The sequence below is a fragment of the Acipenser ruthenus genome, chromosome 2, assembly GCF_902713425.1.
Source record: "Acipenser ruthenus chromosome 2, fAciRut3.2 maternal haplotype, whole genome shotgun sequence".
Taxonomy (NCBI): domain Eukaryota; kingdom Metazoa; phylum Chordata; class Actinopteri; order Acipenseriformes; family Acipenseridae; genus Acipenser; species Acipenser ruthenus.
Window position 1 is genome coordinate 19622484 of NC_081190.1, and position 21740 is coordinate 19644223.

At 35.3% G+C, this 21740-nt stretch overlaps 1 protein-coding gene across 4 annotated transcripts in view; it reads left to right on the top strand.

The window, feature by feature from the left end:
• LOC117962527 (mitogen-activated protein kinase 10) overlaps positions 1-21740 on the top strand; it is an 88118-nt gene that overhangs the window by 51194 nt on the left and 15184 nt on the right. For all 4 annotated transcript variants that reach the window (XM_058991213.1, XM_058991219.1, XM_058991228.1 and 1 more), the window contains 6 exons: positions 6929-7058; positions 8270-8328; positions 9841-9979; positions 10933-11098; positions 11772-11843; positions 20349-20531. In XM_058991213.1, the coding sequence (XP_058847196.1) occupies positions 6929-7058; positions 8270-8328; positions 9841-9979; positions 10933-11098; positions 11772-11843; positions 20349-20531 (749 nt within the window). The remainder of the gene's footprint in view (positions 1-6928; positions 7059-8269; positions 8329-9840; positions 9980-10932; positions 11099-11771; positions 11844-20348; positions 20532-21740) is intronic.

Sequence of the window (21740 nt, forward strand, 5' to 3'; positions counted from 1 at the left end):
ATTGGCAACTTTTAATACTTACACAAATACACTAACTCCTAGTTAAAAAAATAAAAAGTTACAGGTCCTTTTTTTCTTCTTTTATATACCTTTTTTAAGAGGTAGATACCTGACGTCAGTTTTCCGGTAAAGCCCTAGGGAATGCTCACTTGATCACAGGTGTTCCTGTACAGACAGTACAGCATGAATTCAAGCAAAAACAAAGTCTGCAACAGTTTAAAAAAAGGTGTATTTGTCAGTGCTATAGGCCATGCTTGGCAGTATCTGAAAATGTAGCAAGGGCATTTTTGTTTGAAATGTACTGCTTGTGCACTGTAAATACACAGGTATGTCTGGGCTGGCTTTTGTGTTCCAACTTTATTTACTGTGAAATACTGTAAATGCACCAGTCAGTCTAGAAACTTTGCTGGACTTGATTCTTTGTAAGCGATTTATTGGAAAACATTTCTACTTATATATGTATGTAAAATTGGCATTAAAAAATAATGCTAGTATTTCACGATTCTGCTCTTTCAGATCGGTATTTTTATGAAATAAGAAAATTAAATGATGTTTGTAAGGCTTTTTAAATTACCTTCATAATTCATGCTTTGGCAACAATTGAGCTGCATTTTTTAAAGATCTCGCCACGGATTAGACAGGGCCTTAGTTATTTTCAATATTGTGTTATGGTGGGAACACAAAAAATAGCACAGAGGAAGCTTCAAATCCTACTGATGGCAGGGACAATGCCATCACATCTAGGAAAAGCATTACTTGACAGGACCGGGAGGGAATTGGGAGTTAAAATGCTGGGAAATTACTAAAGCTTTTATATAAAAAAGAGCAGTATGAAGCCGAGGAGAAAGGTTATTCAAACCAGCAGGAGAAGGCATCTGTATATGAATGATGCACCAGCTTGCTTCTGTTGCATGACTTACATAAATTCACAGTAAACATAGCAGGTGTCACCCTGTGTGCCTACGTGGAAATTATGTTTTCATTAAATGCCTTGGCTCATCAGCCTGGGATAGTGAGTCATCAAATGCTGTTTACCATAGCTTACTGTCAAAAGCATTTAAAAAACAGGTGTTGTCTTCTAACAATAGCTCAAATTTTTTATGATATACAGTGAATTCTCGTTAAAGCGAACTCGGACGCATTTCCTGATACGAGTACAAATTTTCTACAAGGTCCCGGCAAAATTTAGCAGTCGCGTATTGTAAATTGCTTCTTATAATACTAATTCACTTGACATGAATTTCCTGTTAGCACAGGGAAGAAAAATGTGAATAAAACGAAGCGCTATATTTCAAACACCTGAGTGTAAAGGATATTGGGAAATGTATTAACTTGTATTATCCACATTAGCGTCTCTTTACTGCATTTTTTGTCTGCAAAAACAGACAAAAATGAGGTGTTGAAAGCGGTGAATAATACAACACCGTACAAGAAAAAGAAAGATATTGCTACAGATTTCAACATTCCCACAGATACTTTGTAAACCATTCTAAAAAACCGGGATGCAATAATATCGGCTTATGAACAGCAAACTGTGGATGCAAGTCGTCAATGGCGGCATGACAGTAAATGCACCAGTCCTGTTTGTCGTACTTTTCAGGAAATGCGTTGCTATGCAGTTCTGATTTAGGAAAAAAAATCGATCTTACCAATGCAGATTACTCAATTCATAGTCATTTAGGGGAGGGGATATTTAAATATCCGTGTCTGCTTACTAAGTAGGAAAAGAATGACTCTGAATATCATGAGGAGAGCATCATTCTTTGCCATGAAGATAAAAACATTTAACAAGAAAAATTAATTCATGTGTTGTCGCGCACATTCTGAATTACGCCGCGCATTAGCTACTTGTTTGTCTGGTTACCTTTCTAACACACACACACACACACACACACACACACACACACACACACACACACACACACACACACACAATTATATAAAATATAATTTTTACTAATTAGAATTTATATTTGTGTCTGTGTGTTTGTGGAACATCTAAAAGTTACATTTCATTAACACTATTCAAGCACGATGTGCTTGAATAAAACTTTGAGTTGTATCTGCTGGTTTGTCTTTCATTTTAATATTGATGATGTTTAAAATGTACCATGATAATGACTGCCGTCGGCAGGTATGAGTATAACCGTGGCTAGTGTTGAAGTAGTCCATAAATGTACAATGTGTGTGTTGGGGGGGTGTCTGTGTTTTGTACGGCCTTTCTGCTGGAGAGGAAGTGATATTAAGCCAGAAAAACAGGATCTTGACTGCTGAAACCTCATGAGAAACAAGCACGATTCCTGCTCTGGTTTACATGGGTTTTTACAGCTATTTCTATCGTGAGAAAGCAGTTGAAGTCGCGCTGCCAAAAGGACATCCTTTTGCTGTTTCACGATGTATTTGTGTGATGTCACATAATTATGACTGTTGAGTCGATTTTCAAGTGCATGTAAACCAAGCCATTGTTTCTGATTTGCTTAATACCTGAAGATGAGTGAGCACGCCTTGCTTTTGTGGTTTAAAAATGCCTGTGATCAGAATGGGACATGCAGGTTTCAAGTGCAGTTCATTTGCAATGTATACTTTTTAAAAGTTCACTGACAGACGTATTTTCAATAAAACACACAATACTTTTAAATGTATAATACTTTTCATTGTTCTGTTATTGAAATTTGATTTCAGTGTTACTGTAACTTCAATAAAAAGTATGCAAAGTATGCATTTGGCTTTAGATTCCTGATAATATGAATTACTGATAAGACACATTTTTTTGCTGGTCCCTTCAAATTCGTATTATTATTATTATTATTTATTTCTTAGCAGACGCCCTTATCCAGGGCGACTTACAATCGTAAGCAAATACATTTCAAGTATCACAGTACAAGTAATAATACAATTAAGAGCAAGATAAATACAATGACTTTGGTTCAAGCAAGTAGAAGTATATGACAAAATACGATTCAATAACGGAGCAGATAACAGTGTCAGTGATAGTTACATCAGGATATGATTAAATACAAAATACTACAGATTAAACACTTGGCAGATTACAGTACTCTGAAGTACAGGATTAAATGCAGTAAAATAGGGTGCAGATAAGAGCAAGTAAAGCGCATTTAAGGAAGGGTGATCAAGTGTCCCAGGGGAAAAACTGAGGAGTTCTACAGGTGCTGTCTGAAGAGGTGAGTCTTAAGGAGGCGCTGAAATGTGGTCAGGGACTGGGCAGTCCTGACATCTGTAGGAAGGTCATTCCACCACTGCGGAGCGAGGGTGGAGAAGGAGCAGGCTCGTATTAACAAGAATTGACTGTAGATCAATGCCCTCTCACTTGACTTGAAGGACCAAACTGTATGGATAAAAAGTTGAATGTGAAATACAAAACAGACCGTTTAGCCACATAGAATTGGGGAAAATGTAGACCCATTTTTAATCTAGGTTTATGAAATAGTGGGGTTAATTCTCAATTGTATCTTGACTAACTTTTTTAATGCAACATCTTCATGCACCTGACCTTTTTATGGCTGTTTTGTGTACATGTAATTTTAGATTCAATGAGCCTCTGACAATTAAGGTCAAAAAGGGTTTAAGAAATCTATTGCTCTTAATCCATCACCCATAATTTGTTGTTTTTGTCCATCAGTTTTCAGAGCAGTGCACACTTACACATATCTGAAAGCTAACATCAGTTAACTAAACTTTAATGTTTACACTGTTTGATGCCTAAAATGTGTCAACTGCACCAAGACATTAGGGACCAATTCATGCAATGAAAAAATAAAACCACATTTAAAAATTGTGCTAAAACACTACTGCCCATTTAGGAGAACAATACGGAAAACTAAAATAAACTGTTCAATTAACAGCAAATGAATAGCATACTGAATGAACTTTGTACATTTCTTAAACATTTAGTGAAAGTGTTTATTAGTAGTAGTAAACTAAACTGATGCTTGTACATGGTAAAATGTAACACCACTAGCAGACAGACAGCAACCTACATTCACACAGTGTAGCCAGAAGGGGAAAAAGATGATAAATCCCTGGCAGCCACAATCAGTTTTTAGTACAACAATTGAGTACTTGCAAGCCTCAATAACACATGTATACTGTGGCAGTATAAATTGAAGTGTGTTACAGCTTGTTAATATCACTGTAATTACATTTTAAGTGCAGTTGGAATTTCTTCTTGTACTTGTTCACACACACACACACACACACACCTGCAAAACTACATCATAGCTTTATGTTTGAAAACAAAAAGGAAAATCATTGAGGAAAATTTGGATGGGTTGGTGGATGGTGTAGTCATATTGGTAGATCCTGGTTTCTAAAGCCTAGCAGACCTAGTTTACTTCTTCAAATGTATGTTCAAACCTGGTCCACATGGAAGTGTCTTTTATACAGGGTTTGTGCAGCCAGAAGACAAAGTGGGTTTACATGTCGTTTTTTCTATGGTGTCACAATCTGGTCTTTACTATTCCGTCAGGACGCCTGTAGCATTAAAGAAATGTGTTATTGCAGATATGTTATTGCAGACAGATATTTCTCAGTCGCTGCTCAGTCGATCCATCACCCTGACATGAAGTTGGAGGCTGGGGAGGAGGACATAAACCTGAAAGCAGGGCTCAGACTGCATAAAGAGGTTTAATTCTTGGTTATTAGTGGTAACTGAAATTGTATTGGTGATTGACATGCATGGAGGGGTTACCTTCCAGGTCCGATCTCTGCTTTGAATATTGTTGATGTTTGCTAGGATTGTCCTGCCTGTCAATGCAATTGGAATACAGAAATATTCATCTGAAATATTAATTTAGTGTATATAGGCATATGCTATAAAATAGCCGTACCTGTTCAGACGGTATCTGAAGGAGTGCTTACCAGTGTTTTAAAATCCATATACTGTACCCAGCAGTTATTAGCCGCTTTGCTAATATCATTACTGGTCCCGTTCCTGTAGTGCTGAGATTCTTTTGTTATTTAATTTAGGATATTTTGAATACAATGCTATACAGAGTGCAGTATCCTGATAGCGTTGCGAGTTTGAACTACAATACATGAAGGGATTAGAAACCAGGAAGTAGCAGCTACTTTTCATTTTCATTTGCCTTTAAGACAGCTGCATATTCTAAATGGAAGCATACAATACAAGACAATATCTTTAACAGAAGAAACGGGGGATCAGAGATAATAATTCTAGTGCTAATGAGAAATTTAAAATATGCGTCATAGTTTTATCCACTACACTGGTATAAATAAAATATTGAGTGCAGAAGACAAAGTGTATTTTCAACATCAAAATAATGTAATTATGGGAACATAACTACCTTCTTAGAAGTGCCATAGTTCCAATTAATACTGTACTTTCCCAGAAAGATATTAGCCTTTGGATGTGATTGTGCATCCAATGGACACATTGTCCAACAAATGAATGAAAGGAACATTCCATCTTCTTGTCATCAGTTAGCTTTTGCATGGAGACTGTTGTGGTATTGTTCTGTTTGGGGAAAAATAGGAACCGGATTGAAGATAAATTTACTTTCTATTGAATTCTCTCCAGAGTATTACAGTAATTTTTTTTTTTTTTTTTAATGAAAAGCCGAATGGGACAGAAATGAAAGAGATTTTCTTCAGTAGAAAATGTACATGTAACTTAAACAATGTGCAGTACATCAAATGAATGCAGAGGTAAAAACAATGGTATTAATTGGTGCAATACGGTATATGTAAACAGATAAATATGACTCTATTTATGTGACAGTGACAGATATGTACTATAATACACTGTTCATACACTATCCATGTGCTGGGACACAGGCGTGCCCATGCTGGCTCTTCTCAGTTCTTGTTTGAGGATGTTGTGAATATGCACAGTACATGCCCACGGAAATAGTACCCCCCAGTGGGCATCACTAATAGTAAGATGGCCCCTCCTTAACAGCTTGGGTATACTTAGCATAGAATTAGAAAACTGAAGGTCTCTTTGTTAGTATCATTTTTTATGTTTCATTTTTTAATAAAGTTAGAAAAGAACAATTTAGAACATATTTATTTTATTATTTTTAACAATTATTTTTATTCATTTTCCAATTTTCTCCCAATTTTTGGAATATCCAGTTATTATTCAACCCCCAAACTAACTCGGAAGAGACGAAGACGAACACTTGTGTCCTCTGAAACGAGTGCCATCAGCTGTCTGCTTTTTTTTTACTATGCAAGCCTGCCATGCAGCCATATCCAGAACTTACAGCATTGGCCTGCAGGCACTCGGCCTGCCACAGCGGTCACTGACCATATAATCACCAAAATGTACTGCAAGGGAGAGAGCATTTTTCTTTATAGGATGAAAAACTCATTTTTCTTTATAGGATGAAAAACTCATTTTTCTTTATAGGATGAAAAACTGCTGGGATGAACTGTTTATATTTTACTTATTTTGTGGAAAGCCTTTGAACTCTTAGCACTCTTGGATGTGGAATTGCTTCCTTGTGTCATTATTGAGCATGTCTGTGAGGGGTGCAATCTTGCAATCTTGCTGCTGTTGCTACAATTAGCTAATTATCTCATAAAGCGTTTCAGCTTGCATCTTCACATATTTAGTGTTATCATCACGCAAAATCTAACTTAGTAAAATTCCATTATAGGTGTTGTCCAGTGAACATTACCTGTTTCACTGCCACAATGTTTTAACATCTGGATATCAATCATACAGATCTCAAAAGTCAATTTTATTTCATGTTTATAAACCATTCAAGCTGAGGTGTCATTCCCCTTTGATTATGTTTTGGTTTTGTTCATAAAAACTCCCATTTCATAAATAATGCAATTATGTTTCATAAATAATTCATACAGTATGTGCAAATATTTGTAAGAACAGAATATAACATAATCTAAATCAACATTTGCTTGTCTTTTCCTTTCTCTTTGGCAGTGCTGGATATGATGCTGTCCTTGATAGAAATGTGGCCATTAAAAAGCTTAGTAGACCGTTTCAGAACCAAACCCACGCCAAACGGGCATACAGGGAACTTGTGCTCATGAAATGTGTCAACCATAAAAATGTAAGTATTTCTGTACTAAAATGAAACTTGGTAAAACATTTAGACATGTTATATCTTCTGTTTTATTCTTTTTTGAACAACACAAAATGGTTAATTTGTACAAATCACTTGATAGTTTGCCAAAAGAACGCCTGGAATCCTCTGAGTTTGTTATGTGACATCAGAGTATCTTAAGAACTGAATTGCTGTACTGTATAATAGCAGAGTGATTTACAGCTTCTGCCCTTCATGCCCTTTAATGTTTTGTTCAGTGATGCACACATTCTAATGAATACATGTACAGTAAAGCAGAAATGTGCTTACTCATCAAGGGTGATTAATACTATATCTGGGGAATTTAACAATCTACATGTATTCCAGCAGCTCTGAAAGGTATATGAAATGAATGTCAACAGTCATGAGATACCCTCGAAGAAAGATTGTGAGGGGAAATGTATAATGTGTTTGCTGCATTCTTACCGTGAGCAAACCTATACATCATTCACTTCCCATCAAAGAAAACCAATAGCTTACATAAAGCTATTTATTTAATTATATGCTGCAAAATCTAGAACTGAAAAAAAAAACAAATGCTAATTTACACAGCCTGTTGGCTTGTTAACATTCGTAAAAGTAATCCTTTTTGAGAAAAGATGCTGAACTAATTGAAGTGCTTTTTCATCCTGCAGTGACAACATTTAATTGAGCAGTGTCCTTGAAGGGGTCATCTCTAACCAAGAGCTTCAGGCTCCATTCATATCCATTTCACAAGCATGTGTTTCTGTTTGCTAGTATTCTTTGCTTTTATTTTAACATGTCTTAGCATGTTACATTCCATTGCTTTAGTTTATACCACCTTTCAAAAATGTGGAAAATAGTCCATTATACAAGAAACAGAGAAGCTTGATGCTTTCTGGTGTTAAATCCTAGAAGAACAGCAAGGAATGATTACTGTGTTTTGTTCTTTTAATGCATCCCAGTGCAAGTTTTTGGTTTGAATCATTTTCTTGTTACATGTTTCAAATTGTTGCACTGAAATTAATACCAGCTGGCATTGCTTTTCAGAAATCTATGGGACTCAAAACATGTTTAAATGGAAGATTCTATATGTCTGCAAAAACATTTCATGCATTTGTAATCATGTTAGCAGTTTTGTGGTTCTGTGTAGCTTTATAGGATATGAAGATCAATTTTACCTGACCAAGAATTTGTTTGCTTTTTTTCTCTTTCAGATAATCAGCTTATTAAATGTTTTTACATCACAGAAATCTTTAGAAGAGTTCCAGGATGTGTAAGTAAAAGATATTGCACGATATAAAAAAAACAAGGATAAAAAACATTTTGGTTTTAAAATGCTAAAGCTGCTGAAAAATTAATCTACGCAGGTAGAACTTTCCTGGGAAAAACTACATTGACAGTATAGGGATGATGTTGTTTGAACACTGACAGAGTGGAATGTTAAGAAGTTCTGAAAATGTATTAAAAGAGTGATTTTAAATTGCTGGGAACCCTGCCAAACATATGATTAGATAGCAGACCAACAATATTGAAATTGGAAGCCAGGAAAGAGTTGTGTTGGCGCAGGATAAACTGGGTATTTATTTATTTATTTATTTTTTGGGTGGGGGGGCTTTCACAGTATTTAATATAACACTTTATTTATTGTCCTTTTAGATGTTGCAATGCTCAGATCAGATTAGATGTTGCAATGCTCAGATTTTTTGGTCTTAAGGTGGTAGCAGTATATGCCTGGCAATTATAAGTTTGTAATTTTTTATCAACTAAAAAATAATATAATTTGCACTTTTCCTTATTAAAACTATGTTGATTTTACTTGTATAATCGTGATCAAATTGAAAATCAGTTCTTTGATAAGATAAGCTTATACTTGCTTATTTGTTTTTTTCTTATCACTCCATTAAAATAGAAATATCGTGAAAAATGAGAAAATAGCAGTTTATAAAGAATGTTATTTATCAGTATAAATGCATGTTAAATGTGTCAGTTAAAGTTATATGTGAACACATTGATTTAACAATTTTCTGTATAACTGAAGGAGCTGAGAACCACTTAAACTGAGGAAATAGATCCATGAGGCCATTAGGGTATTAAGCATGGGTGCTTCCTAGTTTAATATTCTGTAGTAGAAAATGACTGCTGTATACCGCATTTACCTTTAATAGTGGACAGTACAATTAATTCATACAGGGGATTCTCTTTCGTGGTTTAAAATTGCAATCATTGCTGATTCATTACATCACATTTTGAATTGGAACAGGGTTTTCTTTACTATTTTACAGGATAACACCCTAACCTAATGCACTGTAGCTGCCAAGCTGTACTTAAAAATTAAATGAATTTTTTATATATTTGTTCTCTGAAACTGTACCAAAATATTTTGTCTGGTATTATTTGATGGTGTTTTTTTTTTTATTTAGTGATTGCTTTTGTGTCTTTTGCCCTTTTATTCCAGCGTTATTGAGTTGTATTTGACCTGGGTTTAATTCAGTCCTTACAGGCATGAATTTAATCAAGTGCAAATCAATATGTCTGTGATAAAAATGCAGCTGACGTGATAGTAGACATTTAGTATTAAGCTGTTCCAGACCTTGCTTCAAAATAGATTATTTATATATCAGTTTCAAATTCAAATAGAGCTTTTCTATCACAAATTCTCAGAATACGTTTTTTCTTTACAATTGTACCTCGTAGATTCTATAAATGTGGTGAAACAAGTTGCTTAGCAACCCTGCAAAGGTATAAAACAGTAAAATATATCTGTTTGTGTCGTGGTTTATTACAGTTACCTAGTAATGGAGCTGATGGATGCCAACCTTTGTCAAGTGATTCAGATGGAGCTTGACCATGAGAGGATGTCCTACTTACTCTACCAGATGCTGTGTGGCATCAAACACCTTCACTCAGCAGGCATTATCCACAGGGTGAGTGTGTCTGAGAAAAAACCCACATTACCCAGTTTAACTTATGTAAAGAAAGATGTCTGGTGCCCGATGCTGATAACAAAATTGTGACATTGCTCCAACCAAGCATTTAAATAACATTACACATGTGCCATTAATATGAGTGGAACATGTACAGTACAATGTCTTTATGATTTAGTATTTGTAGGGTCAGAAACCAGGATCATTTTAGGCAAGAGTGTATACAGCTTTCTTCAGTATTGTACTTTTGTAAATGTTCCTTATTTGTTACCTGACAACGTGTTAGTCACTATTACTGCTCTATTTTTACTGCTTTTTACTGCTTACCTTGACAGCCAAGTATTTATTTTTAAATAGCACTGTATGCATGTATTTTTTAATGACATGGTTTATCTATGCTAATACTAAAAAGAAAAATATACCCTGAAAGTATGTATCTTGTATGTAAGCCTTTTAACATGTGAAGAAAAAGTGAAAGTCCCTAACTGCCCTGCTTGAAATTACAAATCACATTAGTATTTAGGCAAATCAGCAACCTTTGCACAGCCGAAAGTACATGTTTTTCATGAGTGTTGGAATGCCCTCTCAGTTCTGTTCAATCTAATGATGAGGAAGCCCAATGCCAGGTTGAATACCTATGCTGCAGTATTGTGTGCTCTTATTTGCAAATACAGTATATTCAATAAGTCCCTTCTGTAAAGGTTTAATTAATACTTATGCTTGGTCATTACTGTTATTATTACAAGTTTCTTTTTAATACGACTGTATTTACACAGTCAGAGATTTGTGCTCGAGAACCATTTTAGCCCATTGCTTATTCACTTCACAGATTAAACACATATGCGCAACCTTACTTTGGATCTTCAGTTCTAAAACCTAAACAATATCTATGTCAATAAATGCCCTGGTTCTAATAGAGCTAAATGTGAATTGTGTTTCTAATATCTATATAGGACCTGAAACCAAGCAATATTGTGGTGAAGTCAGATTGTACGCTTAAAATCCTTGACTTTGGACTGGCAAGAACTGCAGGCACAAGCTTCATGATGACTCCATATGTGGTGACTCGCTATTACAGGGCACCTGAAGTCATTCTGGGAATGGGATACAAAGAAAATGGTAGGACTTCATTTGAATTATGTGTACTAGTTTGGATAAAAATATGCAGTATCCAAGTTAAACATTGTAAACTAACCTTATATGTGAATCATTTATTACATTTGCATATTGCTATATACCCTGTAGACAAGGCTATACGTTTATCAAATAGCACTTCTTTAGTCTATTCAGCATAATATGACATATGCATTTTGGTCAAGTGATGTGGAACAGGCTGTACTATGTTTCCTTTAAATTGCTCCGATTTGATCACATGATGGGTTATTATTTTATGTCAATAGCTCTGTTGGAATGAGGGATTGCAGAATGCTGACCTGTAACAAACTAACTATTTACTGTTCCTTACTGTAAATGATGGCAGACACTGACCTTTGTAGCTTGTAGGTGAACCTATGGGAACATTATTACACTTGACAAAGTTGACATGTGACCTTGGCGTCAGCAACAGTATGGGCTTTCCATCTCATAGCATTGCCCTTAAGGCATTATTTGTTACTTATTGCCTTGGTGGGATAGTGATTATCTGTGTACTTTTCTGTTTCTACTAATACTATTTCTCTTTTATAACAACTGCTGTTTCCCAACCATTCTTCGCGTTCTCCTTGTCAGCAATATGTGTTTACTCTAACCTCTCATTTTTTCCTTGCAACTTTACCTGTTTCTGTACCTACAGTTGATATATGGTCTGTTGGGTGCATTATGGGAGAAATGGTTCGGCACAAAATCCTCTTTCCAGGAAGGGACTGTATCCTTGTGCTGCATATAGCAGCTAAATCTGGTGTGGTGTCCTTCATGTTAAAAATAAAAAAAGTAAAGGCTGAAAAAAATTTTTCCCCCGATACAGTTACAATTCATGAATATGGCTGACCATGAAACGATCTACACATCAAAGCAATGCATGGGGAAGAATGGGCAAACATTTGATCAACAAATAGTAACTGCACACTATGTGAACACTTGTTATTTTTGTCATCTGTTTTTACCCTTACATTACTTTATACCTTATTTGTATGCATTGGAAATTCAGGATTAGGTACCATCAAAAAACGTTAAGCATTTATTAAAACATTTCTGTGACATCACCTGTTGATCCTTTTGATATTTTGATTGATAATTCTACAAATCTTCAAACCAAAAGCGGCTATGTGGCTGTGAAGAGGGGAGGGCAGGGCTGATATATTGTTGATTAACAAATCCACAGTTTGTACAACGAATCCACAGAAAACTGTTGATTTGTCAACGAAATCACAATAAGAACAATCGGAGCAATTTTTTTTTTACTTAACAATCATTTCAACAATTAGTTAATAATTATAGTATCACACATTTCAAAACGTAACAGTTATAAAAGGGCCTGCGATTTCAGTTTAGCATTTCATATTGTTTGCCAAAAGTAATACAATTATACATTAACATAAAAAAAAAGTTTTCATAATTACAGATTGCAACTGGAATATAGATTGTTTCTTTGATCAATCCAGCCCGCACCAGGTATAACCTTGGGGAATATAATTTGTGGAAAAAAACAGTTCGGCCGCATTCCATTAATGTATAGTGGAAACAATTTGAAGGTCATTACTGCCCAGATGGAATAACTGCAATGATGTGGAGGCTTGATACAGTACTGCTGAGATTGATATTTTTCAATATAAAAGATTCTAACATCGAGGAACCTACTATGGCATTAGGGTTACCAGGGAAATCACATATGTCACAACTTCATATTGAGTGGACTCCACATTTTGTTCCCATATTTTTTTGTGGTCCATCAAAGATAAATGTGTACTGTGCATCAGCCTGTATATACCTGTCAGGTACCTCTGTATAGTAAAACACTTTTGAATCATCCTGATCACAAATATTAGAGTTCCATAACCATTCCATTAATACTAACCCTTTGCTATGTACTGCAGTATATGTTTGTTATTTATTATATTCATAGTCACGTAATTGTGTGTTTTTGGCTAACAAACTATTAACTTGTTTCTGTCCTGCATTCATCATTATTTATTAGGTTGTTGACCAAGTTTGTTTATATTGCATGTTGTTTATTTAAACAGTTGATTAAAAAAAAAAAAAGAAATAAAGAATGTAAAACCATGTAACTTACATATTTTAAGAATGACAGAGTTTGTCATTGCACATGATGATGTTTTTAGGATCCTAGCATTTATATAATTCAACATCAGAGAAGAACACGTGCAAATGACTGTAAAAGTAAATGAATACCCCGCATTGGCCCCTGGGGATTCTGACGTTCCCTATCTGAAGTGGTATGAAAGCATGTTCTGCCTTTTGAACTGGGATACAGTTTATTTTATTAACACTGTAGTCTGTGGCTACGGCAGGAATGTAAAAACAATACGCGGAAGGAAAGAATAATGAGAGCAGCTGTCATTACAGAGATGAAGGAAGATTTCTTTCTTGTGACAGCTGTGATTGACAGACTGTTAGATTAATCACATTATATACCTTCTGGTTAAAAGAAAAACCCCAACACTGTTCAAAGGAACCATGTCTCTAGAGATATCACAGTGCACACATGATGTGTATCTTTATTAAAGGCCTAAAAAAAAAAGAGGCCCATTAACCTTTTGAGAACAAGAGGACCAGAGCTTTACACAGCATACAGCATTTAATTGAGTTGTACTTTAACTTAGTATGGTTTAAGCAGCAAGTTAAATACTTGAACTCACTAACTGCAATTCTAATAGGATTATGTGCATACTATTTTAACCTCTGTACATAAGAGAACTGAACGTTTTGATTTTTTTAATGATGTGCATGTCATGTATCTGCTTATTTCTAATACCTCAGGTGGTAAATGTAATTCATTATTTGCACACAGGATTTGATTTCATATGCTTGATTTGACTGGATAATGCGACTCTACAGTTGGAATATTATTGTGTAATTAACCAGTAATGCCTGCTGATAGCTCAAGAGCTTTCAGCAGCAGAGGGCAGCTACAAACCAAGTTAAAAGGCTTCATATAGAGCCACAGAGCATCCCTTTAGTTTGTAAAACATCGCTGTAAATCTGGAGATTGTGTTGGCTTCATTATTTGATATTTTCTCAAATCATTTGTTGTTGTCCTTAGATTTATTAGATGTTTTTTGGTTTCTAATTTTAAAAAACTACCTGACAGCTACAACAAACCATGTGTGTCTTTTGTCAGTAGATTTATATATGCAGTTTTAATACTGTAGCTGTTACTGTATAAACAGTTCTATCAGCAATAGCCATGTTACATTATTTAATATGTATAAGACATATTTAAAGCTATATGTATGTATTTATATAATTCTATATATAGAGTTTTGGTAGGTTATGTCTGTCTTAATTTAGACATGCAGTAAAGTATTCAATGTAATTAAAGCCCCAAAGATATTTGGGGCTAAAGAAGAATCAGAGATAGTGATTATTGTTAGTTTTATCAGAATTATAATTTTTGTCTTTTTTCTAAAGAGGTAACAAGTGAGTATTTGTGTAAACTTTCGTAAGGCAATGTAATTAGTTTGTCACGTCAAAGCAGCTGCATTCCAAAATATGAAGTTAAAGTCCTACTGATTAAATGCATGCTTTGATGTGCTGTATTTAAAAGGTTTAGATGCCTGGGAAAGATGAGAAAATGTGCATTCAATTGCAGGACACAATATACAGCAGACTAAATTTTTTTTTAATGTATTTAAAGCCACAATACAGTAGCCTACAAATATGCATTTTTTACATTAATGATAATTATGAATATTGCCTAAAGTCAAGACTAAATTAAAATTATGACTGTCCTAAATTAAGACATTATATAAATGAATAATACAAAAGTTAAAAATAAATTTGAAATATACATGTTAAGTAGATTTACCCATCCCTTTCTAATATTTGATCTTACAAATGCCTTGTCATGATAGCATCATCAAAGCACGATGATATCATAAGAAACTTGTTTTGTTTATGCTACATGTATACCATGACATTGATAATGAATTTGGTACATTTATGACCCTGTTCTTAGAGTTCTACTAGGACTATCACCACCAAAAGAAAAGAAGACTAAATTACACAACGTATGGCAGGATGTGATGCCCATATGTGGTATTCCACATATTAGCTGCTGCAGACAGGCCTATTCAAAGGGGACCCAGTGTGTCTCATTCCCTACATGATATCTACAGTTGTGTAATGTATTGTTAAATGATTATAGTCTGACAGAGTAAATGTAGTAAGTATATATTATAATCTTTTCTTGTAAATAGAAATGGTAAATGCCAGTAATATCACATTTACTGATAACAAGGTGGTTATAGAAAGGTTACATTTGAATGCATTTCTGGGGGGAAAAAGTGAATGTTTAAGACAAATGTTTCTGCACAGACCTTTTACATGTTATATTCTTATTTTTTTTTCTCTGATTTGCATGCCCTTTACCTTTTATTTTATTTTGGTTTCAGTTGATATGTGGTCAGTGGGGTGCATCTTTGGTGAAATGATTAGAGGTACTGTGTTGTTCCCTGGCACTGATCGTATCCTTCTTTGCAGCCTTTGATCCCAACATTTTATACTGGTTTAATGTTATTTTAAATAGCCTCATGTAAATCTGATGTATACTATAGTTAATTATAGCTAATATTGCTAAGGGGGAATTGTATCACCCTATATTCTGTCAGGACAAGCACATTTTATTGAGAATTTTACAGCACTGGAGAATGACCCTGGATTCCATCAACCACCTAATTTTAGACGTAGTCCTGAGATAACCACAGATAGATCCTTGATGCAATCCAGGGTGATTCCTCAGTGTTGTAAAATGTTCTAATAAAATACAACTGTGGCGTATCCCTGCAGGATATAGGTTGATCAAATTGCCCCCTAAGTTATTTGATGAGTTTGCAACACCATTGTAAGAGCACAGAAACAAGGACCTTGCACACAACATACAGTAGCTATACTGAATCATCATAGAAGACTGTTATTTTTTTTTACAGCACATTTAACATACAGTGCAACAATTAAACTGACATCCAAGTTATAAATAACCCATGAAGAAAGAAGGGTATCTTTCTTAGCAGTGTACATAAATACAAGGCCCTTTGCAGTAGCTACCCATGTCCGTCTTCCGTGGAATAGATTTTGTGGACTAGCTGCAATTCAATAATGGAGAGCTTCAGTAAGTAAGGCAAATAACCTTGATTTGCATTTTTAACCCAAAGGAATTAGGTGTTACAAATAGATCTTAGCAGGCTTAGCAGGCACATCTAATGAAGAAGCTAATGATGGCCCTGCACCACCTTTCTCAAGCAGGAGTCTTGTGGAATTTCAAATATTTCCTTGAAGGCAAATGAAAACTTCAGGGGATGAAATACCTTAAGATAATGAACTAAAACTGTATATATTTTAAATTATTAAGAACAAGGTAGACTGCAGGCTGAATGACAGATCCAAATTAGATTCTAAAATAAAATTACCGTTTCAGATGAGTCCTGAATTTGTATTGCCATGGACTAATTAAGCTTCAGCAATGCACCTGGTCAGGAATAATAATAATTATTATTATTAATAATAATAATAATAATAATAATAATAATAATAATAATAATAATAATAATAAAAAGATTTCTGACACAATAAAATCCCTGAGGATATGCAGGATGTGATCTGCAGAGTTGCCTTCTCTCATTTTCGTACAGCAGGTTCCAGTGTATAGCAAATGTTGCTGCTAGGCTAGGGGGAAGTCAGGCATAACATCAGATATTAGGGTGACTTGCCCAAAGGTCCTACAGTGGCTCAGCTGGTATATTAAACTGAGGTCTCTCGGCACCTAGCTTCTGTACAACAACAAAAAGACAGGAAAAGAAAAAAATACCTTCATTTTATTAACGCTTGACAGCATGTTCCCTGCAGTTCCAATGCAGTGATACAGAAAAATGACCTGCATTAAACTGGATTTTCTGCTCCCATCCTCATAAGTGCTGCACCACACTGAAATACCATTATATTCTCCATTAACTGCACCCTTCTAATACATGTGCTTCCCATTTCTTTTGGTATGTGGCCTACCTTTTTTTACCACTTGCAATGTATATCTGATGATCCTGACCACCCAAACTAAATAACCCAATTCATATGCACCACATAGAAGTGCCATATATGTAATATTGTATTTAAATTCTTACATTTTGAAACTTAAATATTGAACTAGAAAATCGAATCCACTCTTAGAGCTAGACTGCCACCTCTCTTTATTAGTGGAGTGGCAGTCTGGATTCGGGGGTGTTGTATAGGGATTGTTTCATATGTGTAATGTTATTTTTGATCTGTTCATGTAAAAGCTTTAGCAGGTTAAGTCTTTTCTGCTAAAAAGGATTTTCGCTTAATCCCAATGTCACCGTAAGGTGTTAGACACAAAGGTTATTAACAAAAGCCTCAATTGAGACATTTCCATTCCAAATCATCACAATCCTGAAACTGTAGCTTCTGAAATGAGAGCCTGCTAATTCATGTAAGCGCACTTTTGCTCTGCTTCCACGACTAGCTTTTAGTTGGCTTTCAGTCTTTTAACAACCCTTTTTTTCTATTCAAATTTTTTCTTTTCTTTTTACCTTTTTATCTCGTCATTGATTTTTGTCAGTGACATGTTGATCTGAACTAGTTCATCTGTTTGTTCCATGGATTGAAAAAGCTTTACTCTGCCATCGTTTTGACTGGCTTTGTTCAGTTTCATAAATTGTAGCCAATAAAATACTAATTTTTTCATCTACATTTTTAGATTCTTTTACCATAAGACCTCATGCATGGACTGGGAAAGGATTGTAAACTGGATATGCTTATTTTTTATTCATGGTCAAACTGTGGTCATGTAAAGGCACTCTCCAATGTATACATCTAGGCAATATTGTATATCCTGTTCAAAACAATAGATTGGAAGCCAAATGTGGCAGTTTTTGTTGTAAATTGTGATATATTCTAACTCTAGAGACCTAACTTAAATTGTAAGTCCTGTTGTTAATTGATACATACTGTTCACTGTAATTTATACCATTTTATATAGCATTTTTCCAAAGTTACATCAATTGTTACATCAATATCAGACTAGCTTACTTCTGTGAATCGGATAAAATCTTGTCACAATGACCTACCAGTGTAGTGTAACAAGCATTTACTCGTATATATATATATATATATATATATATATATATATATATATATATATATATATATATATATATATATACACAGTGCCTTGCAAAAGTATTCAGACCCCTGACCAATTCTCTCATATTACTGAATTACAAATGGTACATTGAAATTTCGTTCTGTTTGATATTTTATTTTAAAACACTGAAACTCAAAATCAATTATTGTAAGGTGACATTGGTTTTATGTTGGGAAATATTTTTAAGAAAAATAAAAAAACTGAAATATCTTGCTTGCATAAGTATTCAACCCCCACACATTAATATTTGGTAGAGCCACCTTTCGCTGCAATAACAGCATTAAGTCTTTTGGGGTAAGTATGTACCAGCTTTGCACACAGTGTCTGAGTGATTTTGGCCCATTCTTCTTGGCAGATTTGCTCCAGGTTGTTCAGGTTGGTTGGACGACGCTTGCGGACCGCAATTTTCAAATAGTGCCACAGATTCTCAATGGGATTGAGATCAGGACTTTGACTGGGCCACTGTAGGACATTCACCTCTTTGTTCTTGCTTTGGCCTTGTGCTTGGGATCATTGTCCTGCTGAAAGGTGAATTTCCTCCCAAGCTTCAGTTTTTTAGCGGACTGAAGCAGGTTCTCTTGCAGTATTTCCCTGTATTTTGCTCCATCCATTCTTCCTTCAATTTTAACAAGATGCCCAGTCCCTGCTGATGAGAAGCATCCCCACAGCATGATGCTGCCACCACCATACTTCACTGTAGGGATGGTGTGTCTTGAGGCATGGGCAGTGTTAGGTTTGCGCCACACATAGCGCTTTGAGTTTTGGCCAAAAAGCTCTATCTTGGTCTCATCTGACCACAAAACCTTGGGTCACTCTCATGCTTTCTGGCAAACTCCAGACGTGCTTTCAGATGGTACTTTTTGAGTAACGGCTTCTTTCTTGCCACCCTCCCATACAGGCTAGTGTTATGCAGAGCTCTTGATATTGTTGACTGGTGCACCATTACTCCGCTCCCAGCCACTGAACTCTGTAGCTCCTTCAAAGTGATTGTTGGCCTCTCTGTGGCTTCTCTCACAAGTCTCCTTCTTGTTTGAGCGCTGAGTTTTGAGGGACGGCCATTTCTTGGCAGTGCCTGGGTGGTGTGATGCAGCTTCCACTTCCTGATTATTGATCCAGCTGTGCTCACTGGGATATCCAAACACTTGGATATTATTTTGTACCCTTTCCCTAATCTATGCATTTGTATTACTTTATCTCTAACTTCTGTAGAATGCTCTTTGGTCTTCATTTTCCTTCAGATTCACAGCCTGACCAATGATCCTTCAACAGTGGGGTTTTTATCCAGAAAACGTGACAGCAACTTTAATGGTTCACAGGTGGAGGCCAATGGTAAGGTAATTGTGTCCTCGTTAGGGCAATTTCTTTCATCGGTGTAAACTGGGAGCTTCCACAGCACAGGGGTTGAATACTTATGCAAGCAAGATATTTCAGTTTTTTATTATTCTTAAAAATATTTCCCAACATAAAACCAATGTCACCTTACAATAATTGATTTTGAGTTTCAGTGTTTTAAAATAAAATATCAAACAAAACGAAATTTCAATGTACCATTTGTAATTCAGTAATATGAGAGAATTGATCAGGGGTCTGAATACTTTTGCAAGGCACTGTATATATATATATATATATATATATATATATATATATATATATATATATATATATATATATATAGACACACACACACACACACACACACACACACACACACACACACACACACACACACCTCTATATGTATATTTATATAAGTATTCAAAAATCTTAGGGTGAATATTTGAAGATGCACAACTCCACAGGGTTTTAAGGAGATGTGGGTTTAACAAACCATATCAGTATATCAACAGTCATTCCCAGATACTCTGAGGCTGAATTCCTTCATTGCATTAGGTTAACATACACACAGTACACACAATAAATCATTATTAAAATCAGTATTGAGAAGTTGTATGACAGCTCATCTTGCACAGGTTCACTTCATGCTTGGTATTACATATTTATTGCATGGTAAATTTTCCTCAACTTTGACAAACTCAGACATTGACCAGTGGAACAAGGTCATTGAACAGCTGGGCACTCCGCTTCCAGAGTTCATGAAGAAACTGCAGCCGACAGTGCGCAACTATGTGGAGAATAGACCCAAGTACGCTGGACTCGCGTTCCCTAAGCTATTCCCAGACTGCCTCTTCCCGGCAGACTCCGAACACAATAAACTCAAAGGTAAGGGCATTTAACCTGTTTGGACGGCCATTTGCTAACTAGCAAGCAGTTCTGTCTGGAGGATGTATAACTACACTTAAATGGAGGATCATCCATAAAGGACTAAGTGGCATCCACCAAGAAAGCATGGAGCCGCCCAGTATTATTGTATGAATATATGTGTGAGATATTGGGTGGTGAGATAAGGTTTTAGGATTGTGAGAACATTTATTCCTGCAGTTTTGTCCTCTTGGTGGGTTTATTTTGGTATCATTGCAAACAAGATTTCACTTTGGCTACCCTTACTGCCCAAATATCAAATGCCTTCCAATCATTAATCACAATAAGATTGAAATCTGTATTACTTGTTGAAATACATTTTCTTTTTATATCTAAAACTACTAGAGTCTGCCCTCTTGGGTCATTAAAATGTTTCCATTATCTTCTTAAACCCACCATAAAGGGAATGGTTACTTAGTGTGAGTTGTTACAGTTTCAGGCTTCCCTAGAGCAAACTGTTGATCCAAGCATAATATGATGCTGTTGTTGGTGACCGTAACTCACAGTAATAAGTCCTGCATTCAGGCTAGAAACACTGTGCAGATAAAATGATGTTGCCGAGGGGGAGTAGTAGAAGTGTAATTCATATCTTTACTTGAACACTAACATTTTTGCCTATTGTTCTACATTTTATGATGTTTGGAGCAGTCACTTAAAAAAACATGGCTTCTCTTTCACTTACCACGTTACCTTCAATGACCATAAAGTGGCGATATATTGTTTCTGTACCAAGGGGCAATGGTAGCACAGTACTAGCCATTGGTAAAATAGCACTACAGTTGTCAGTATTTTATTTTCACATACCAGTGTTTCACAATAGTTGCATACTCAGTCACAAAACTCTTCATGACAGACCATCAGAACTTTTACAGAACACATAAATGGTTATTAATGAGGTAAGACGTGGCAGATACAGGAAGTTTATTCAATACCCCTTCAAAGCTATTTCTCATAGAAAAAAAAAAAAAAAAAAAAATATATATATATATATATATATATATATATATATATATATATATATATATATATATATATATATATATTATTAAAACCCTGGGGCTAAATTCCACAGTGATAATCGGTTCCAGTGTAGCTCCCAGCTGATGAATGGGTGAATTAAATGGAAATTATTGTAGACTAATGTTGAGCCATGCAGTTGCACAAATAAAT